Here is a 22,493-nt window from a genome sequence, read left to right as displayed (position 1 = left end):
TAGCATGTACTTAATCATACACTTAATGTACTTTAGGATGTACAGTGAGCTAAAAAAGTATTTGATCCCCTGCTGATTTTGTACATTTGCCCACTGACAAAGAAGTGATCAGTCTATAATTTAATGGTAGGTTTATTTGAACAGTGAGAGACAGAATAGCAACAACAAAAAATCCAGAAAAACACATGTCAAAAATGTTATAAATTGATTTGCATTTTAATGAGGGAAATAAGTATTCAAAGAGCTCCATTTTGGTCTCACTAAATTGTCACGGCTCAGCTCGCCGGTCAAACAACCTTTTCATCCTCACCTGAAAGGATTCTAGTTTTTCTTAAGCCATTTCACAAGCTGCATACAACCTGTGTCAGAAACCACTAACATATAACACCTATTTGGGGGAGGCTCAACCACCTTCTAATCCTCCTTTAAGGAGTTATCCTTTAAGGGACCACGCAGAGTATGACCAAAAAACAAGGTCATTAGGACTGAATCCAGTGCTCCCTTGTGATACTTCTTTAAGGGTCCAACACAATCAATAATCAAATGCTCAAATGGCTGGCCTGTAACAGGAATAGGTTGTTGCAGGACTGGCCTGTAACAGGAATAGGTTGTTGCAGGACTGGCCTGTAACAGGAATAGGTTGTTGCGGGACTGGCCTGTAACAGGAATAGGTTGTTGCGGGACTGGCCTGTAACAGGAATAGGTTGTTGCGGGACTGGCCTGTAACAGGAATAGGTTGTTGCGGGACTGGCCTGTAACAGGAATAGGTTGTTGCAGGACTGGCCTGTAACAGGAATAGGTTGTTGCAGGACTGGCCTGTAACAGGAATAGGTTGTTGCAGGACTGGCCTGTAACAGGAATAGGTTGTTGCAGGACTGGCCTGTAACAGGAATAGGTTGTTGCAGGACTGGCCTGTAACAGGAATAGGTTGTTGCAGGACTGGCCTGTAACAGGAATAGGTTGTTGCGGGACTGGCCTGTAACAGGAATAGGTTGTTGCGGGACTGGCCTGTAACAGGAATAGGTTGTTGCAGGACTGGCCTGTAACAGGAATAGGTTGTTGCAGGACTGGCCTGTAACAGGAATAGGTTGTTGCAGGACTGGCCTGTAACAGGAATAGGTTGTTGCAGGACTGGCCTGTAACAGGAATAGGTTGTTGCGGGACTGGCCTGTAACAGGAATAGGTTGTTGCAGGACTGGCCTGTAACAGGAATAGGTTGTTGCGGGACTGGCCTGTAACAGGAATAGGTTGTTGCGGGACTGGCCTGTAACAGGAATAGGTTGTTGCAGGACTGGCCTGTAACAGGAATAGGTTGTTGCGGGACTGGCCTTAACATCTGATTAGGCTTCCCAGTCAGCTGACAAACATGGCATGTTTTGATGTAAGCGGAAATGTCTTTCTTTGTGCAAGGGTACAGACAATGTATTCAAACCTATCCCTTGAATCAGGACACTGATTGCTGTATCTGTCTCCAGAGAAAAAGGCAGAACAGACTCCAAAACAAACGATTCAGAGACACCAGTGTCTCGCAGAATCTTTACTGGCACTTGCACATCACTTCCCAATAGTGAAACATAGCCCTCTGTGACAAACGGCGAATAATCAGTACTAAAAGGTTTGGACAATTCTTGAGCTTGCGCAACTGAATTAACATGAGGAACAGGCCCAGCTAACGCAACAGGTTTTAAATTTGTTCTGGCCAATCTGCTAACCATTTTACCAAAAGACAGGACATTCGTTCTTCCAGTGGCCTTTACCTTGACAATAATTACAGATTTTACTTACATCATTCTGTCCACATGAACCACGTTCGGATCTAGATGGATATGTCATTACCAGAACCAAAGGAATTTGCTGACCCAAATCCACATGAACTGTTCCTTTGCCCCCATCTCACATACGGGATGCTCCAAAACTGCTTTTGTGGGTCAGTACGTACTCATCTGCCAAAACAGCAGTTTCAGATGCACTAATTTATATAGGTAGCAAGACGATCAGGGACAGATTCTTTAAATTGTTCAAGGACAACCAGGTTGCACAAATCTTCCAAACAAGTGACGATGAATTGAGTTAACAAATCCCGTGAGAAACAGTCCCATGTTGAGTTTTCACCTTTTTTTCACCATTCTGAAATGCTGTCGATACACTTCAGGGACCAACTCGTAAGCATGCAGGACAGCAGTTTTAACCTTTAGGTAATCGTCACCATCTGTAGCGCTAAGAGATGAGTTAGCCTCCTTAGCCTCATTGGTCAAAACACACTGTAGCATCAAAGTACGGTCTGCATCAGGCCAAGCCCGAGAGTCTGCTACACATTCAAATAACATAAAAAATAGATGAGGATCTTTTTCAGTAAATATAGGCAACGCCCGGAGATTACCAGCAACATCAAATGGCGGAGAACGACCAAGGGAAGAGCGTCCCATTGGGGAGGTTGAGTAGCCATTCTCAAAAGAAAATTCACCTGAAAGCTTGCCTTCTCTGACTGATGTTGCAACCGCAGTTTAGGTTGTTCCGTATCCTGCTTCAACCTTTCCGGATTTTTGTCATGATTTAGCTACAATAAAAGTAACTATTTTTCTGCTCAAATGTCAAACCAGCACTAGACACAATTGGTACATCCAATACAGCTGGACTAGGTTCACTCAATTCTGCCTTCAAAATACCAGCTGAAAGCAAAATAACTGACAGAATCGACTTCACTGTATCCTTGAGACATTTGTCACTAATCTCAACAAAATACTCACTCAACTTCAATAGCTGTTCCTTGTAAACTGCATAAGCAACTCTTCAGAAGGAGCATGGACAAAATCCTCAATAGACGCCATAATGCTGCTATCAAATGAACAGATTAGTAGCCCAAACTTTGAACTGCCTTAATGAGCACATCGACTACAGAACAAGTACATAGCTGACTTAACAGTGCAAAAACAGATGAGTATGACTTGAGTTTCCCCAAATCCTATTGTTAAACTTAACCCTAGTCTTCGGTGGCTTTGCGGCGGCTATTGATGCACTAGAGCCTGCTGTCACGATGGAACCAGCTCGCTGGTAACTAACCCCGAACCACAGATGCTTCCGAGACATCTGCTCTGACCATTATCACCACACAAAAATAACAAACGATGCACAACGTGCCCCCAGTGGGAACACGCCGCTATACCTAACAGGGGGAAAGACCATAGCTCTGGGCAATGAGTTAAGTCTGCCTCAAAACTTCTCACTGTCAGACATTGCAAAGACAACTCACCTCCATAATCCGATGACCCAGAATAAAGTGTCTCTAGATAGTACAGGAAAAGAGACTTCGTGGTCTTCTCTCCACCGATGCACCAGATCAAAACTTGTAATAATTAAACAAACAAGTCATCAAATTGCTACTTAAATAAATAAAAAAGTACCATCTTTGAAATGCAAGATAAATGACAATATATGACTTGGGAATCTAGGGGCAATTAAGATTTTGGCCACTAGATGACAGCAGTGTGTGTGCAAAGTTTTAGACAGATTTTATGAACCATTGTATTTCTGTTCAAAATGTTGTATCAAGACTACCCAAATGTGCCAAATTGGTTTATTAATACATTTTCAAGTTCATAACTGTGCACTCTCCACAAACAATAGGATGGTATTCTTTCACTATAATAGCTACTGTAAATTGAACAGTGCAGTTAGATTAACAAGAAGTTAAGATTTCTGCCAATATCAGATATGTCTATGTCCTGGGAAATGTTCTTGTTACGTACAACCTCATGCTAATCACATTAGCTTACGTTAGCTCAGAGGTTAAGAACAAATTATTTTTACATTGACGGTCTACATCGACCAAACCCTAACCAGGACAATGCTGGGCCAATTGTGCGCCGCCCTATTGGACTCCCGATCATGGCTGGTTGTGATACAACCCAGGCTCGAACCAGGGTCTGTAGTAGCACTGTGATGCAGTGCCTTAGACCACTGCGCTACCCGGGAGGGCCTACATATTGGCAATGGCAATAGAAGTTACTTTTAGATTTGTATAATTTTAATTTCGAATTTTTAAAATTAAATTTTTTTATTTAACCCCTTTTTCGTGGTATCCAATAGTTAGTAGCTACTATCTTGTCTCATCGCTACAACTCCCGTACGGGCTCGGGAGAGACAAAGGTTGAAAGTCCTCCGATACACAACCCAACCCGACGCATGACTTTCAACCCTTGTCTCTCCCGAGCCCGTACGGGAGTTGTAGCGATGAGACAAGATAGCTACTAACAATTGGATACCACGAAAAAGGGGTTAAATATTTTTTTTAAATTAAATTTAAAAAATTCGATATTAAAATTAAACGGCGGCTTGGTTGTGTATCGGAGGACGCATGACAACTGCTTCTTAACACAGCGCGCATCCAACCCGGAAGCCAGCCGCACCAATGTGTCGGAGGAAACACCGTGCACCTGGCAACCTTGGTTACCGCGCACTGCGCCCGGCCCGCCACAGGAGTCGCTGGTGCGCTTTGAGACAAGGATATCCCTACCAGCCAAACCCTCCCTAACCCGGACAACGCTAGGCTATTGTGTGTCGCCCCACAGACCTCCCGGTCGCAGCCGGTTACGACAGAGCCTGGGCGCGAACCCAGAGTCTCTGGTGGCACAGCTGGCGCTGCAGTACAGCACCCTTAACCACTGCGCCACCCGGGAGGCTTAATTTAGAATTTTGATTAACCACATTATATATATTTTGAGATATGAAGACTTAATTATAAATTAAATGAAACTGTTCCATGAAAATGTGCATATGAAAATCATGTGCATATGAAAACTGTATAAATGGTACGATAACTTGGCACTCCAAAATGGAAAAGGTTGCCGAACACAGGTTGCCGTCCACTGACTATTACCAGCAACTTCAGGAGCATAACTGCAGAATCTGTGAAGGCCAGCATCAGTGGGGGGAGGAAGGTCAGGAACAGGTTTTTTTCTTCTGGTTGGTCTCTGGCTCCCTCTTTAATCATTTGTGTGTCTTCATTTTTAATCGCAGTGCTTAAAGCATCGGACAAGCTCAGTAGCCTACATATAGTTAATTTTATTCAAACATAGGGTGTGTCTATATATAGAAAAATACACATTTAAAAATGTTGACCAATCGATTGTTTTAATGAGCAGACGACTCTCGGTCGACCAAGATTTTTGTTTTGTCGGGGACAGCACTAGTGTGTGCGTGTGCGTTTGTGTGTGTGTGAGTCAGAGAGCATACAGATGGGCCGGAGAGGGAGAGACACATCTGGCTACTCCACAGTGCTGAGTTTTAGGGAGGGGGTAGGGTGTGTGTGTGTGTGTGTGTATCTTCATAATATGTGTGTTGCGAAGAGGCTAGGACAGAAAAGAGGTCACATTTCTCTCACACTTGGTAAAGCACCGAATGTAATTCACATCTGAGCCCAGTGTGGATGGAATGTAAGAAATCCTTCAGTCTCTACCGAATGTTATTTTGAGAAGATCTGACTTTCATCTACCTTTTTGGGACATACAAGTCAGATACAAGATTTACCACTACTTCAACTGTGTAACTTGTAACCTGACTTGCATTCCTCTTACCTTTCCTGTCTTCCCTTCACTGTCCTATTCGTTCAATACCACCACAACAAAAAAACAGTAACTGCTTCCTTCAGATAGAATAGCTAGGGTTTTTTACCAATTCTATAGCCAATTGTGCTTTGTGTTCTGGTACTTACTATGCGTGCTGTCACACATTCTAATTCTCCCTGTCTGTCTGGAATATGGAGGTAATAGATTTCTGACCCAGATCCTTCTCCTTAGTGAGGAAGGGATTGTCATGGAAAGGAAAAAGGGGGGGGGGGTGTTAAGACTGCTTTCCTGATTGGAGACGTCTATGGAAAGCCACCTGCGTCCCCCTTCTCCCCTCAAGCAACACAGCAGGAAAAATAGGTTTTCATAAGAAAATCATGAAAACATACTGTCCCGTCAGCTTGTTGAAATAGAATAGAACTGAATGCTCAGTGAGTGTTTTAATTTTAATACAATTTTGATAAAAAAAATTTAAAAAAAGAGGAGGAAGAAAAAAGCTGGAAAATAGCTGGAATTGGTTATTTGGAGGCTGTTGGGATTCTCAGGGTTGGAAAAACTCCACGGTCCTCACAGAGCGCCAGCAGAGAGTGTTTGTGTGCCCTGTTCACGGCAGCTATAACAGCAGCTTCATGGGAAAATACTGTGGCGCTCTTACGGAGTGACCCGTTCCTATTGGTCAATCCTCCAACTCTCTCAGCATGGGGACGTCCCAGCAGTCCCAAGGCTCACCATGAGAAACCAGAGACCGCAAAGCACCCTGGGAGGAGGGCAGCTAAAGCATTCCCCAAACACTGCCAGTGAAGGAGCCTACTGTTCAGAACCATGCTTTATTGAGTTTTAATTTATGTTTTTAAAAACCGGTAAGGAGATTTCGCTGTTGACCCCACTCCCAGAACTCAGAGATAGGCGTTTTATGTTACAATCAATAATAGAGTCCAGTTTACAAGATTCCTCCTAGTAGTGTACTTGGTCTGTTAGGTCGCCATCCATGGCATTGACTGAAGCTTCAGTTCTCCCTCGTGAATTGGATCTCTACTATTTGACTCATTGGATACCCCTCAGTGGAAGGACTTTAAGGTAAATTGGCTCTTGGGTGAATTGGATTTCTTTGTTGAATGGAGTTGAATGTAATGTAGATGGAGTGAGTTTTGTATTTGGCATTCAACACTTGAGAAGTTGGGAATGCACACCACAGGTATACTGTAAAAAGAAATGACTCTGCAGGAACAACACCATGGTATGGTAACTTGTCTCTTTACATGGGTCAAATTGATTATTTGATATGATTTTCATACACATGATGCTATCATCATTTACCTGTTTTTTTTATGGTTTCACTATTATTCTACAATGTAGAAAATAGTAAAAATAAAGAAAAACCCTTGAATGTGTCCAAACTTTTGACTGGTACTGTATGCACGTGCAGACACACACCCACACACACACTCATGTACACAAACACACACTAACAAACACCTGTACACCCACACCTCGAGGCTGAAAGAAGTACATTTCTCAAGGATGTGCAACACAAAGCCCCCAGAGCCTTTCCACTATGCTGTCTCATGTTGGTAAGGGATTCTTAATAAGGCGCATTCCTCTCTCTTTCTCGCTCTCTCTCTGTTTCTCTGTCTCTCTCTTTTTCTCTTTCTGTCTTTCTCCATCTCTTTCTCTCTCTGTGTGTCTCTCTCTTTCTCTCATCTGGCTACACCCTGACTCATATCTGCAGCAAGGACAACACAGCTAGAAGGACTGTTACAGAGGACTCATCTTAAAAGACCTCTTATTAAGATGGCGGTAGAGGGGAGGCTGCTGTTTAATGGGCTCTTAACTAGTGATGCACCGATATGACATTTTAGGCCGATACCGATATCCAATATCTAAAATTTGAGCGGCCTTTTAAGCATTCTAGTTAAATTCGTTAGACCACTGCGTCTGTGTGTGTGTTAAGGCACTGCATCTCAGTGCAAAAGGCGTCACTACAGTTCCTGGTTCGAATCCAGGCTGTATCACATCTGTGATTGGGAGTCCCATAGGGCGGCGCACAATTCGCCCAGCGTCGTCCGGGTTTGGCCGTCATTGTAAATAAGAATTTCTTCTTAACTGACTTGCCTAAAGGTTACACACACTCACACACACACACACACACACACACACTAACCAAAAAGTTATTTTGTTGGCATTTACATATGTCGCCATTACCAGTAAAATATAATCAAATCCTATTTCTTTCACATGCGCCGAATACAACCGGTGTAGACCTTACAGTGAAATGCTTACTTACAGGCCCTAACCAACAGGGCAATTATTTTTTATTAACAAATAGGTATTAGGTTCACAATAGATAAGTAAAGAAATACAAAACAACAGTATTAGACAGTGAAAGGTAACAGTAGCGAAGCTATATGCAGTAGCAAGGCTAAATACTGGCACCAGTTAGTCGGGCTAATTGAGGTAGTAGTATGTACATGTAGGTATGGTTAAAGTGACTATACATATATGATAAACAGAGAGTAGCAGTAGCATAAAAGAGAGTTTGGCGGTGGGACACAATGTGGTGGTGGACACAATGCAGATAGTCCGGGTAGCCAATCTGCGGGGGCACCAGTTAGTCGGGCTAATTGAGGTAGAATGTATAGTTAAAGTGACTAGCAGTGTAAAAGAGGGGTTGGGGGGACACAATGCAAATAGTCTGGATAGCCATTTGATTACCTCTTCAGGAGTCTTATGGCTTGGGGGTAAAAGCTGTTGAGAAGCCTTTTGGTCCTAGACTTGGCGCTCTGGTACCGCTTGTCATGCGGTAGTAGAGAGAACAGTCTTTGACTGGGGTCTTTTACAATTTTTAGGGCCTTCCTCTGACACAGCCTGGTATAGAGGACCTGGATGGTAGGCAGCTTAGCCCCAGTGATGTACTGGGCCATACCCACTACCTTCTGTAGTGCCTTGCGATCGGAGGCCGAGCAGTTGCCGTACCAGGCAGTGATGCAACCGGTCAGGATGCTCTTGATGGTGCAGCTGTAGAACCTTTTGAGGATCTGATGACCCATACCAAATCTTTTTAGTTTTCTGAGGGGGAATAGGCTTTGTCGTGCACTCTTCACGACTGTCTTGGTGTGTTTGGACAGTCCAGTTTGTTGGTGATGTGGAAACCAAGGAACTTGAAGCTCTCAACCTGCTCCACTACAGCCACGTCAATGAGAATGGAGGCGTGCTCAGTCCTCCCTTTCCTGTAGTCCACAATCATCTCCTTAGTCTTGGTTACGTTGAGGGAGAGTTTATTATTCTGGCACCACCCGGCCAGGTCTCTGACCTCCTCCCTATAGGCTGTCTCGTTGTTGACGGTGATCAGGCCTACCACTGTTGTGTCGTCTGCAAACTTAATGATGGTGTTGGAGTCGTGCCTGGCCACGCAGTTGTGGGTGAACAGGGAGTACAGGGGGGGACTGAGCACGCACCCCTGAGTGTTGAGGATAAGCGTGGCAGATGTGTTGCTACCTACCCTTACCAACTGGGGTCGGCACGTCAGGAAGTCCAGGATCCAGTTGTAAAGGGAGGTGTTTAAGTCCTAGGGTCTTTATCTTAGTCATGAGCTTTGAGGGCACTATGGTGTTGAACACTGAGCTGTAGTCAATGATTAGCATTCTCACGTAGGTGTTCCTTTTGTCCAGGTTGGAAAGGGCAGTGTGGAGATGCAATCTCTATTGCACATCTGTGGATCTGTTTGGGCGGTATGTAAATTGGAGTGGGTCTAGTTTTTCTGAGATAATGGTGTTCATGTGAGCCATTATCAGCCTTTTAAAGCACTTCATGGCTACGGACGTGAGTGCTACGGGTCTGTAGACATTTCGGCAGGTTGCCTTAGTGTTCTTGGGCACAGGGACTATGGTGGTCTGCTTGAAACATGTTGGTATTACAGACTCAATCAGGGACATGTTGGAAATGTCAGTGAAGACACCTGCCAGTTGACCTGTTTAAAGGTCTTACTCACGTCGGCTGAGGAGATTGTGTTCACACCATCGTCTGGAACAGCTGACGCTCTCATGCATGCCTCAGTGTTGCTTGCCTCGAAGCGAGCATAGAAGTGATTTAGCTCGTCTGGTAGGCTCTTGTCACTGGGTAGCTCTCAACTGTTTTTCCCTTTGTAGTCTGTAATAGTTTGCAAGCCCTGCCACAGGACGAGCGTCGGCGCCGGTGTAGTACGATTCAATCTTAGCCCTGTATTGACACTTTGCCTGTTTGATGGTTCGTCAGAGGGCATGGAGGGATTTGGTGACCGAGTCACTGGTGCTTCCTGCTTTAATTTTTGCTTGTAAGCAGGAATCAAGAGGATAGAATTATGGTCAGATTTACCAAATGGAGGGCAAGGGAGAGCTTTGTACGTGTCTCTGTGTGTGGAGTACAGGTGATATTTTTTCCCTCTGGTTGCGCATTTAACATGTTGATAGAGATTAGGGAAAAACTGATTTAAGTTTCCCTGCGTTAAAGTCTCCGGCCACTAGCAGCTTACTTGCTATGCTGTTTCAAATGGAATGCCATTTGGGTCTTAGCATGTCAAAAAATATACACATCAAATAACACTATTTGACGTGTCAAGTAAGCTTTTTGACCAATCAGGACCTGAATATGACTGCACGCCACATAATAATTTAACGCGTTCATACATTTTTTACGTAGTCATTACACATTGATTACACTATCACTCGTATCATCGATACGTATGCTATGTTGCTGGTAAAGTTATCTCGCGCACCTACAGTGCTGGTCATAAAAAAAATGCTAGCTAGCTCATGGATGCAAACAATGTTCTTCCCCAAAAACATAGCTACTGAAACAGATGATGTCGTTTTGCTATCAGTAACTAGCTAACTATATAGCTAGGTGTCATCATCTAAAATAACCCTAACTTATAAGACAGTTCTTATTTGATTGATGGTGATCGGACCCATCTATGTGAAGCTAGCCACAATAGTGGACTTTGTGGTTAGCCTTCAAAATAAAAGTATGTCTTTGACAGTGATGCAAATGACAAATAGTAGAATTACTATAATTCTACTATACAAATAATATAATTATGCCATAATTGAATAGATCTTGCTAAATGAGGTTCGAATGTTGTTATATAAAATCAACAAAAAACAGCATTATATAAGGTAGCATTGTTTAAAGTGGCTAGTGATATATTTACATCATTTCCCATCAATTCCCATTATTAAAGTGGCTGGAGTTGAGTCAGTGTCAGTGTCAGTGTGTTGGCAGCAGCCACTCAATGTTAGTGGTGGCTGTTTAACAGTCTGATGGCCTTGAGATAGAAGCTGTTTTTCAGTCTCTTGGTCCCAGCTTTGATGCACCTGTACTGACCTCGCCTTCTGGATGATAGCGGGGTGAACAGGCAGTGGCTCGGGTGGTTGATGTCCTTGATGATCTTTATGGCCTTCCTGTAACATCGGGTGGTGTAGGTGTCCTGGAGGGCAGGTAGTTTGCCCCCGGTGATGCGTTGTGCAGACCTCACTACCCTCTGGAGAGCCTTACGGTTGAGGGCGGAGCAGTTGCCGTACCAGGCGGTGATACAGCCCGCCAGGATGCTCTCGATTGTGCATCTGTAGAAGTTTGTGAGTGCTTTTGGTGACAAGCCGAATTTCTTCAGCCTCCTGAGGTTGAAGAGGCGCTGCTGCGCCTTCTTCACGATGCTGTCTGTGTGAGTGGACCAATTCAGTTTGTCTGTGATGTGTATGCCGAGGAACTTAAAACTTGCTACCCTCTCCACTACTGTTCCATCGATGTGGATAGGGGGGTGTTGTTTTGTTGACATTGAGTGTGAGGTTATTTTCCTGACACCACACTCCGAGGGCCCTCACCTCCTCCCTGTAGGCCGTCTCGTCGTTGTTGGTAATCAAGCCTACCACTGTTGTGTCGGCCCGTCAGGAAGTCCAGTACCCAGCTGCACAGGGCGGGGTCGAGACCCAGGGGAGGGTACTATGGTGTTGAATGCCGAGCTGTAGTCGATGAACAGCATTCTCGTTAGCTTTGGGCAACAGGGTTAAGTAGCTGGATAGCTATTTATTTTCATGAACTGAAGTTCAATTTCAATAAGCGAGGCAACGATTACCAGCTGCCTATAATTGGGAACCATACAAAACACCAACATAGAAATATTGAGCTAGAACACCCCCTAGTCACGCCCTGACCTACTACACCATAGAGAACCAAGGGCTCTCTATTGGCAGGGCGTGACAATATAGCCTTGCTATTGTAATTTTACTGCTGCTCTTTAATTATTATTATTATTATTTTTATTATTTTACATTTTTGGGGGGGTATTTTTCCTAAAATTGCATTGTTGTTTAAGGGCTTTTAAGTAAACATTTCACTGTAAGGTCTACACATTTGATTTGAAAAGTGATGCATTCACTGTATGTAGCCATATACAGTATTTACATTTTGTATTTATTTATTTATTTCACCTTTATTTAACCAGGTAGACAAGTTGAGAACAAGTTCTCATTTACAACTGCTACCTGGCCAAGATAAAGCAAAGCAGTGTGACAAACAACACAGAGTTACACATAGGGTAAAGAAAACGTACAGTCAATAACACAATAGAAAAATCTATGTACAGTGTGCGCAAATGCAGTAAGATTAGGGAGGTAAGGCAATACATAGGCCATAGTGGTGAAATAATTACAATATTTACAATTACAACAATTTATAACAGCTAGACTCACCTTAAAAGACTTTGACATCTCTGTGAAAGAGACACACTGTAAAAGGTGAAAATAAAAGCTTTACTCATTCAAGCTGAAATGCTTGAAAGCTAACATCACATAGCCTTACTAGCGTAGCATTAGATTACGGTAGCTTTATTGTCTTGAAATCAACTTTGCGCTTTGCTTGCAGCTTCTCAAGGCCATGAAGTGATTAAGGAGAGGGAAAGGAGGGGGAGAGAGAGGAGAGAAGGTTAGAGAGTGTCTTTGAGAGGGGGGGAGAGAGAGAAAGCACTTGAAGTTTTCCTCTGTAAGAGAATCGAACCGTGCACTGCGTGATGCTGTTGGACTATAATTCTGTTAAAGAGCCACAGTGAGTCAACACTTCTGCCTGATGCCTGCAGTCTGACAAGTGCCTAGTGACGGGGGTGCAGTATGCCAGCAGGGGGTTTAGAGACAAGTGTTCTGTCTAGAACGAGGATTAAGGCTGTTTGCTGCATGGCCTTAGATGTCAGTGTGTTATTTCCCATATAACTGATATAGTATAATTAAGCAATAAGGCCCGAGGGAGTGTGGTATATGGTTCTTAAGCACGACGCAATACAGAGTGCCTCGACAGCCCTTAGCCATGGTATATTGGCTGTATATCACAAACCCCCGAGGTGCGTTATTACTATTCTAAACTGTTTACCAACATAATTACAGCTGTAAAAATAAGTGTTTTGTCATACATGTTGTATACGATCTGATATGCCACGACTGTCAGCCAATCAGCATTAAGATTTCGAACCACCCAGTGTATAATGGGACTCGTGACGTGATCTGTTTTAAATCATAACTGATGGATAGCACAGCAGATTAAATTCTTAACTACATAATGATGTATTATATAGTATTGTATACTGTAACTGTAATGTATGGCTCTGTGGCAACTATTTACGTCACTCAATCACTTCATTTTAAATTTGTTAGGCTCATTTGTCTCTCCCTCCTGACCATGCCACTGATGTGAAACTTTTGTGTTTTAAAAGTGGGGACTTTTTGCAGGGGGATCAGTAAGGAACTGAGAAGTGTGACACCTAACCTTGAAACCTGAAGGGAGCAGTGCTAGAACAGTATGCACATCCTGATAGGACTGTTCTGTGTCCTGCCTATAACACTATCTCTCAGTGCTGCGGTAGCTACAAGGTTGCCTACAGAAGCTCTTAACAAAGAGACACCATTTCCTTTGTAAAGATCACCTGAGTTGTTAGGATTCCTATTAGGACACAGACTCCTCTTCAAGGATCATCTTAATTGGCTAAAGGAAATGTTATCTCCCTCTAAACCCTCACCTGATTCGCTGAGGGGCTTCTGTCTCTCTCTCCTCCATCCAAAATGGAATACCGGAGTCGCAGGAAAAGGTTGGTAAACTGAAAAGGGAGTGTGTTAGAAGGGTTTTAATCGATTGGAAAATGACATTTCTGCCTGCCTATGGCTTCTTTGAGGAATAGGAGATGGAAATTAGTAGAATGAGTTAGGGAGATGGGGGACCCTTTATTGAGTAATATTGGCTATCCCACTGTGGTTGAATATGAGGAGCTGGTTGTAGCTAACTGACTGAGAAGCCAGTTGTATTTGACTGAGGGGCCAGCCGTCTGGCAGACAGAGGGATGAAGGGAGGTCAGACAGGAGGAGGGGGGATGGGAAAGGCTATGATGTCACAGGGTCACCACCACTCCCAACGGAAGCTGGCGGAGAGAGGGCAGGGACAGGAAACACGTGACAAAAAAAGAAAAAAGAGGCCCCAGAATGCAGCTTCAGCGTGAGAGAAAGAGAGAAAGGTATTCATGGTTGTGACAGTGCTGCTGTGGGGTGGTGTGGTTTGTAGTGACAGGTTTCCTCTTTACGCTATAGCCTATCGTGTCAATACGCTGCTGTTAAGTTGAGCCTGTTTCCTGACTGTCATAGCAAGGCCTTGTCTCTGAAGGGAGACATGTCACGAAGGGACCAGCGATACAGGAATCGCATTAAGGGCAAGAAGTAAGTCCTTTTGTTGGATGGATGTACATAAAGGCTAGGATAGGAAGTTATATGGTGCAGATTTGTGTGGTCTGTAGTGGACTCATTGGGGTACTTGGTTCCTCTTGGTTGTAGTTTATGAATTTCAATTTTTAGTCATGAATACCTTTCACTCGACTAGAGTTGGATGCATTTGCTTACTGATGGAGAAGTGATCGCAGATAGCATGTTGTTAGCATTGCAGACCTGACAGAAGGGTGGTTTGGGTGGGTCTGTGAAATATGTTAGGCCCGTTACAAGTTTCACTTCCTTATTTTTAAACCTTGTTTCCATCTCTGCTTTTCTCACTTTCGTGACCAGAAATATTACAGATGGCTTATTCCAGTAGTGCTTGTTAGGCTAGTTAGGCTATGTGTTTATGAACTTAGACCATGTCTCTACTGTCCCTTTTATGTGACAGTATGTGTTTACAATCTCAGTTTGTTTGTCTACCACTCAGTTTGTTTGTCTGCACAATGTGCAGAAGTGTACATTGTTGAGTCTAGTACACATGTTGACTGTATTCAGGCTCTCACAGTACTGACTCTCCCTCACTCTGCCTGTGTCTCCCCATATCTGACTTTGATCATAACTCCCTGTCCACCCTAAGCATGATTTCCCAGCCTCTCAGCTGTTTGCAGTGTGTCAGGCCCAGAGAGTACACCACAGTATGAATAAACTGGATTAGGGATGTAGAGAAGCTTTCCTGTGTTCACTGATTCCAGCTTGTGTGTGTGTGCGTGCGTTTGCTGCCTTGTGTGAGTAGTCAGATACTGTACGCATGTTATCCAGCGACAGCCAGACCATCTTGGGGGAAATTGTTCATCATTTATAAATAGTGGGTCCTATAATCACAAGACTGTGAATGGGTGTGTTGTCTTCCATGGATTTTGGAGAATACTATGGTGAACTGTAGTTTATGAGTTATTCTTCATGCTTTCACACATTTTCACACATGTTGTGTAAACACTCTTTAGCGTTGTCACTTTCTCATCATATGATGCAAATAATAATACCAGCCAGATTTCTGTATTTTGAAAGTGAAATATCTTGAAAACTTGATTGCTGACATATAAAACATTTTGGGACTATATCAACAATGGACTAATGAAACAAATACCAAAAGATTGTTTTTTGGTGGAGTTCTCATTTTATGTGTTACTGAGGTAGGCTAAGTTAGTTGTGGTAGGAGTGTTCATAAGGGTGATCATTTGCAAGCTGTGTGCAGGAGCTTCCTCATTTGAATCACATCATACACTCTAATCCAACAGGTGCATTCCTTTTGAAGTAGACATGAATACTCAGATTAGGAGCGGAAACCTGATCAATTTTGTTTCACCTTCATTTAACCAGGTAGGCCAGTTGAGAACTAGTTCTCATTTACAACTGCGACCTGGCCAAGATAAAGCAAAGCAGTGTGACAAAAACAACACAGAGTTACACATAGGGTAAAGAAAACGTACAGTCAATAACACAATAGAAAAATCTATGTACAGTGTGCGCAAATGCAGTAAGATTAGGGAGGTAAGGCAATAAATAGGACATAGAGGTGAAATAATTACAATTTAACATTGACACTGGAGTGATAGATGTGCAGATGATGATGTGCAAGTAGAGATACTGGGGTGCAAAAGAGAAGAAAAAATATATATGGGGATGAGGTAGTTGGGTGGGCTATTTACAGATGAGCTATGTACAGGTGCAATGATCAGTAAGCTGCTCTGATAGCTGATGCTTAAAGTTAGTGAGGGAGATATAAGTCTCCAGCTTCAGTGATTTTTGCAATTCGTTCCAGTCATTGGCTGCAGAGAACTGGAAGGAAAGGAGGCCAAAGGAGATGTTGGCTTTGTGGATGACCAGTGAAATATACCTGCTGGAGCGCATGCTATGGGTGGATGTTGCTATGGTGAGCTGAGATAAGGTGGGGCTTTACCGAGCAAAGACTTATAGTTGACCTGGAGCCAGTGGGTTTGGCGACAAATATGTAGCGAGGGCCAGCCAACGAGAGCATGCAGGTTGCAGTGGTGGGTAGTATATGGGGCTTTGGTGACAAAACGAATGGCACTGTGATAGACTATATCCAATTTGCTGAGTGTTGGAGGCTATTTTGTAAATGACATCGCCGAAGTCAAGGATCGGTAAGATAGTCAGTTTTATGAGGGTGTGTTTGGCAGCATGAGTGAAGGAGACTTTGTTGCGAAATAGGAAGCCGATTCTAGATTTAATTTGGGATTGGAGATGCTTAATGTGAGTCTGGAAGGAGAGTTTACAGTCTAACCAGACACCTAGGTATTTGTAGTTGTCCACAAATTCTAAGTCAGAACCGTCCAGAGTAGTGATGCTAGTCGGGTGGGCGGGTGCAGGCAGCAATCGGTTGAAGAGCATGCTTTTAGTTCTACTAGCATTTAACAGCAGTTGGAGACCATGGAAGGAGTGTTGCATGGCATTGAAGCACGTTTGGAGGTTTGTTAACACAGTGTCCAAAGAAGGGCCAGAAGTATACAGAATGGTGTCTCCTGCGTAGAGGTGGATCAGATAATCACCAGCAGCAAGAGCGACATCATTAATGTATACAGAGAAAAGAGTCGGCCCGAGAATTGAACCCTGTGGCACCCCCATAGAGACTGCCAGAGGTCCGGACAACAGGCCCTCCGATTTGACAATCTGAACTCTATCAGAGAAGTAGTTGGTGAACCAGGCGAGGCAGTCATTTGAGAAACCAAGGCTATTGAGTCTGCCGATAAGAATGCGTTGATTGACAGAGTCTAAAGCCTTGGCCAGGCCGATGAAGACGACTGCACAGTACTGTCTTTTATCGATGGCGGTTATGATATAGGACCTTGAGTGTGGCTGAGGTGCACCCATGACCAGCTCGGAAACCCGATTGCATAGTGGAGAAGGTACAGTGGGATTCGAAATGGTCGCTGATCTGTTTGTTAACTTGGCGTTCGAAGACTTTAGAAAGGCAGGGCAGGATGGATATAGGTCTGTAACAGATTGGGTCTAGAGTGTCACCCCCTTTGAAGAGGGGGATGACCGTGGCAGCTTTACAATCTTTAGGGATCTCAGATGATACGAAAGAGAGGTTGAACAGGCTAGAAATAGGGGTTGCAACAATTTTGGCGGATAATTTTAAAGAGGATCCAGATTGTCTAGCCCAGCTGATTTGTAGGGGTCCAGATTTAGCAGCTCTTTCAGAACATCAGCTATCTGGATTTAGGTGAAGGAGAAGCAGGGGGGGGGGCTTGGGCAATACGCTACGGGGGGTGCAGAGCTGTTGGCCGGGGTATCGGTAGCCAGGTGGAAAGCATGGCCAGCCGTAGAAAAATGCTTTTTGAAATTCTCGATTATCATAGATTTATCGGTGTTGACTGTGTATCCTAGCCTCAGTGCAGTGGGCAGCCGGGAGGAAGTGCTCTTATTCTCCATGGACTTTATAGTGTCCCAAAACTTTTTGGAATTAGTGCTACAGGGTGCAAATTTCTGTTTGAAAAAGCTAGCCTTTGCTTTCCTAAATGACTGTGTATATTGGTTCCTGACTTCCCTGAAAAGTTGCATATCGTGGGGGCTATTTGATGCTAATGCAGTACGCCACAGGATGTTTTTGTGCTGGTCAAGGGCAGTCAAGTCTGGAGTGAACCAACGGCTATATCTGTTCTTAGTTCTACATTTTTTGAATGGGGCATTCTTATTTAAGATGGTGAGGAAAGCACTTTTAAAGAACAACCAGGCATCCTCTACTGACGGGATGAGATCAATATCCTTCCAGGATACCCGGGCCAGGTCGATTAGAAAGACCTGCTCTCTGAAGGTTTTTAGGGAGCATTTGACAGTGATGAGGGGTGTCGTTTGACCGCAGACCCATTACGAACGCTTACAATGAGGCAGTGATCGCTGAGATCCTAGTTGAAGACAGCAGAGGTGTATTTAGAGGGCAAGTTGGTCAGGATGATATCTATGAGGGTGCCCATGTTTACGGATTTAGGGTTGTACCTGGTAGGTTACTTGATAATTTGTGTGAGATTGAGGGCATCTAGCTTAGATTGTAGGATGGCCAGGGTGTTAAGCTTATCCCAGTTTATGTCACCTAACAGTACGAACTCTGAAGATAGATGGGGGGCAATCAATTCACATATGGTGTTCAGGGCTCAGCTGGGGGCTGAGGGGGGGTCTATAACAAGCGGCAAAAGTGAGAGACTTATTTCTGGAAAGGTTGATTTTTAAAAGTAGAAGCTCTGTTTGGGCACAGACCTGGATAGTATGACAGAACTCTGTGGAGAGATATCGAGTAAAGGAGAAAGGGGAATGACTCTTAAAGGGGTGACACTGGGTGCTTCTCTTTTCTGCTCCCTCCTTCCCCTCTTTCCTTTCCTCCTCTTCATCCTCCATCACTCTATCAACATTTTCTTTCCTCTCCTCTCCTCAAATGTATTGTCCATCATTCCATCACTCTTTCTCTCCTCCTCTGCCGTTACTCTATTTGTCCTTGAGGAGCTTGTAGGGGTCAGAGACACCGTCTGTTTCCTTTCTCTGGCTTTGCTCACCTAAATATAGAGCAAATTTTAAATGACTTCTTTGGTTAGCTTTTGGCTTATCTCCTAGCCCAGGCCCAGCTTGCCACACAGTTCTTATCTAGTTGGACAATGGCTAGGTTTGGCAGTTGCAGTTGGGTATTCTTAGGGCTCTGGTTATGGCTATGGCTCAGGGCTAGCTCGCCCGAAAGCTCCTTATAAAATGATCGACTTCAGGAACTCATCTGGTTTGTGGATTTAAAGATTATAGAGAAAATGTGGTGCCAGGTTTATTTCTCCCCCCCATTTTTAGACTGAGGTCAGTGACTGACACACTGTCTCTGTTCTGTCTCCAGAACCAAGGACACAGTTCAGTTTAATTAAGTATTTTTGCAAACCGACTGCAACGTTCCATTGTTAATCTGAGACGATGACATTTGCAAAGGAAAGGGGACATGTACATGTAGGTTCAAATTCAAAAGCTTTATACCTTTGACCTCAATAAAAGCCTTTAATCAGACTTTCAGAAATTACATTTCACCTCCCTTATCTCAATGTATATAGAATGTATTCACTATTTCACTCCTATACTTTTTCATTCACTGTACCAGTTATATCAGTCCAACAGTGTCCAAAATCCAGGACTCAACATGTTTGTATGCTGAACTGAATAGATAAATAGATTTTATTTGACTATTTAAAAACTCTAGCTGCACAAGTGGATACACTGTATTTGAAATCTTTGAGGATAACACAAAACGTTGTACAACTTCTTCTATGCATTGTGGTCCTCTGAACAGTGCCTATTCACTGATGCTAGGACAGAACCACAGCCAATGTTGTTGGGCCCCTGATAGCCTCCATCACTCATGTCTTGTTTTTCCCGTGGTCATGGAACATTGGAGAATGAACGGCCATTCTCTTTTTCCAGTCCAGTCTGCCCCAGACAGACAGAATGTGCATAGATAGCCGTGCTGAAAGCCAGACAGAGACCGGGCTTAGCGAGCACAAAGGAATCTGCCTCCATCTACACTATTCACCCCCCAGCCTACAGCCACCACACGGCTCAACAAAGCTCCGTTACCTGCCATGCCCCTGCTCAATAGACCAATAGACTGCCGGTGCTACAACAAAAACTGTTCACCATTGACAAAAGCGTTCAGCAGCCATCTTAGAACTGAACCCAGCCAACCAGCTACTGTGTTAAAAATGCACAGACTAGCTTTCCCCTGCTCTTTTTGTTCTTGAGAGCTGCAGACAACAAAAACACAGGGATGGCTGAGCCCGGCACTGAGGGGGTTAATGCCGGCTCTTTACTGAGCTTGCAATTGCGAGGGGAGGGGGTTCGACCTGCGTCTGATTGGCTGTGGGATTTCCTGGGAGGATTTGAAAACACCCAATGGGGAGGGGCCACCAAGATAATGAGGTCATGCTTTTTCTTGGGAGTGACATCAAGGGCTTGGGGGTCTGGGGAGACAGCAACGAAGGAATGATAAAAAAGATTGGAATGATAATAAAGGGGTGCAGAGAGGGAGGAGTTGGTTGGGATCGTGATAAATGTGTCTCATTTTGTGGGTTGCTCTCTCTCTTTCTGCACCAATAATGCACATCCTTACCTCACTACACATCCTTATACTACTTAGTAGTAGGGAAATCCTTACATCCATCCTAACCATCTCACTGTAGAATCTACTCTATTCCCAGCGCGCAAATATTGTTTAAATTATGTTATTATTAGAACTGGTTTTAATCTTGTTGTAATCTGCTGAATTCCCTTTTCCCTGTCTGGTTGGGGAAATGTAACATTTTATTTTGTTCCACTGAGGAAGATTTGTAGGAAAACTTTGCCTCCTGCCAGGAATTCCCCCCTCTATTCCTGTCTCGGTATTCCCTTCCAGTGGGATAGTCACTGGCTTGTTGACAAGATGCTAACAGGAGAGGGGTCTCCCTGGTCTCCCTGACGCTATCGTTTCCTCATCTTGTTTTCCATTACATACTCTAACGTTCTCTCTTTCTCTCTCTGTATATCTTTCTCTATCTCTCTCGCTCTTTCTCTGTATATCTTTATCTCTCTCTCGCTCTTTCTCTCGCTCTCTTTCTTCTCTCTATGCATTTCTCCTCTGGCCTCTTCTTTATCTCTCCCTCCCTCTCTCTCTCTCTCTCGCTCTGCCTTCATCTGCCCTCTCACTCTTTCTGTCTCATTCTTTTTCTCTCTCTCTCTCTCTCTCTCTCTCTCCCTCTCTCCCTCTGCCTTCATCTGCCCTCTCACTCTTTCTGTCTCATTCTTTCTCTCTCTCTCTCCCTCTGCCTTCATCTGCCCTCTCACTCGTTCTGTCTCATTCTTTCTCTTTCTCTCTCTCTCTCTCTTGCTCTGCCTTCATCTGCCCTCTCACTCTTTCTGTCTCATTCTGTCTCATTCTTCCTCTTTCTCTCTCTCTCTCTCTCTCTCTCTCTCTCTCTCTCTCTCTCTCTCTCCCTCTCTCTCTCTCTCTCTCTCTCTTGCTCTGCCTTCATCTGCCCTCTCACTCTTTCTGTCTCATTCTTTCTCTTTCTCTCTCTCTCTCTCTTGCTCTGCCTTCATCTGCCCTCTCACTCTTTCTGTCTCATTCTGTCTCATTCTTCCTCTTTCTCTCTTTCTCTCTCTCTCTCTCTCTCTCTCTCTCTCTCTCTCTCTCTCTCTCTCTCTCTCTCTCTCTCTCTCTCTCCCTCTCTCCCTCTCTTGCTCTGCCTTCATCTGCCCTCTCACTCTTTCTGTCTCATTCTTTCCCTCTCTCCCTCTCTTGCTCTGCCTTCATCTGCCCTCTCACTCTTTCTGTCTCATTCTTTCTCTCTCTCTCTCTCTCCCTCTCTCCCTCTGCCTTCATCTGCCCTCTCACTCTTTCTGTCTCATTCTTTCTCTTTCTCTCTCCTCTCTCTTTTTCTTTCCCCCCTCTCATAAGACATATGTCATATTTCCTCATAGTCACATGCTTGGTGTGGGTTGCAGTCTTGCCAGCAATACCCGCTCACAAGAACAACAAGCACTGTATGTAATATAGACACACATGACATTTTAGATACTAGTCCGGCCGACTGATTAAAAACAAATTGAGAAAGAGATTTGGAGGCTACATGTATGGCACATGATTTCTTGTGTTTTTCGTGATGCTACATCGTAAAAAATCTTTCAAACTTAAAATCTTTCAACACCTTGTTGGAGGTTCTCTCCTCTCGTCCTCTCCTCCCCTGCCCAGTACAGAGGGTCCTTCCTGTAGACATGACTCACTTCCTTCAGAGGTGTCTCTGCCCACATCATACCATGACCTCTGTCTTCCAGACAGAGAGAGCGGATGGCCAGACTGACATTTTGAAGAGTCCCACCAGAAAGTCTGAGTATTAAACAGACAATGCCTTTTGGATTCAATAGTTTGCACAGTTGACTAGTGATGTATTTTTTCATCTTTATGAATACCTTTTTGTATTGAAATGTAATCTCCAGCAATACCCAGCAATACATTCAACTCAGTCATGTGAGGGGTTATCAGTGAAGTCGACACATTGGATGTGATCTGACTGCTGCGGTAAAAGTAATACACGAAACAGGAAACACAGCGTAACGTATGGCTGTTGTTTAGTTAGAGACTATGGTACTGGTTTTAGAGGGTGACCAATACATCACAGTACACAGCTGAGATGGC

At 43.9% G+C, this 22,493-nt stretch overlaps 1 protein-coding gene across 2 annotated transcripts in view; it reads left to right on the top strand.

Annotated features, from left to right (window-relative positions):
- The window catches only part of LOC109905667 (LIM domain kinase 1), a 90,535-nt gene that overhangs the window by 20,219 nt on the left and 47,823 nt on the right, over window positions 1-22,493 (top strand). Inside the window, exon 1 of one of the 2 annotated variants that reach the window (XM_031790809.1) lies at window positions 14,087-14,287. The exons of the other annotated variant lie outside the window; for it this stretch is intronic. Coding sequence (XP_031646669.1) covers window positions 14,241-14,287 — 47 coding nt within the window. The 5' untranslated portion in view covers window positions 14,087-14,240. Of the gene's footprint in view, window positions 1-14,086; window positions 14,288-22,493 lie in introns of those variants that run through there. 2 annotated transcript variants of the gene reach the window in all.

Source organism: Oncorhynchus kisutch, linkage group LG15 (genome assembly GCF_002021735.2).
Source record: "Oncorhynchus kisutch isolate 150728-3 linkage group LG15, Okis_V2, whole genome shotgun sequence".
Lineage (NCBI taxonomy): Eukaryota > Metazoa > Chordata > Actinopteri > Salmoniformes > Salmonidae > Oncorhynchus > Oncorhynchus kisutch.
Note: the sequence above shows the minus strand (reverse complement) of the source record. Positions and strands in the feature narration are given on the sequence as shown.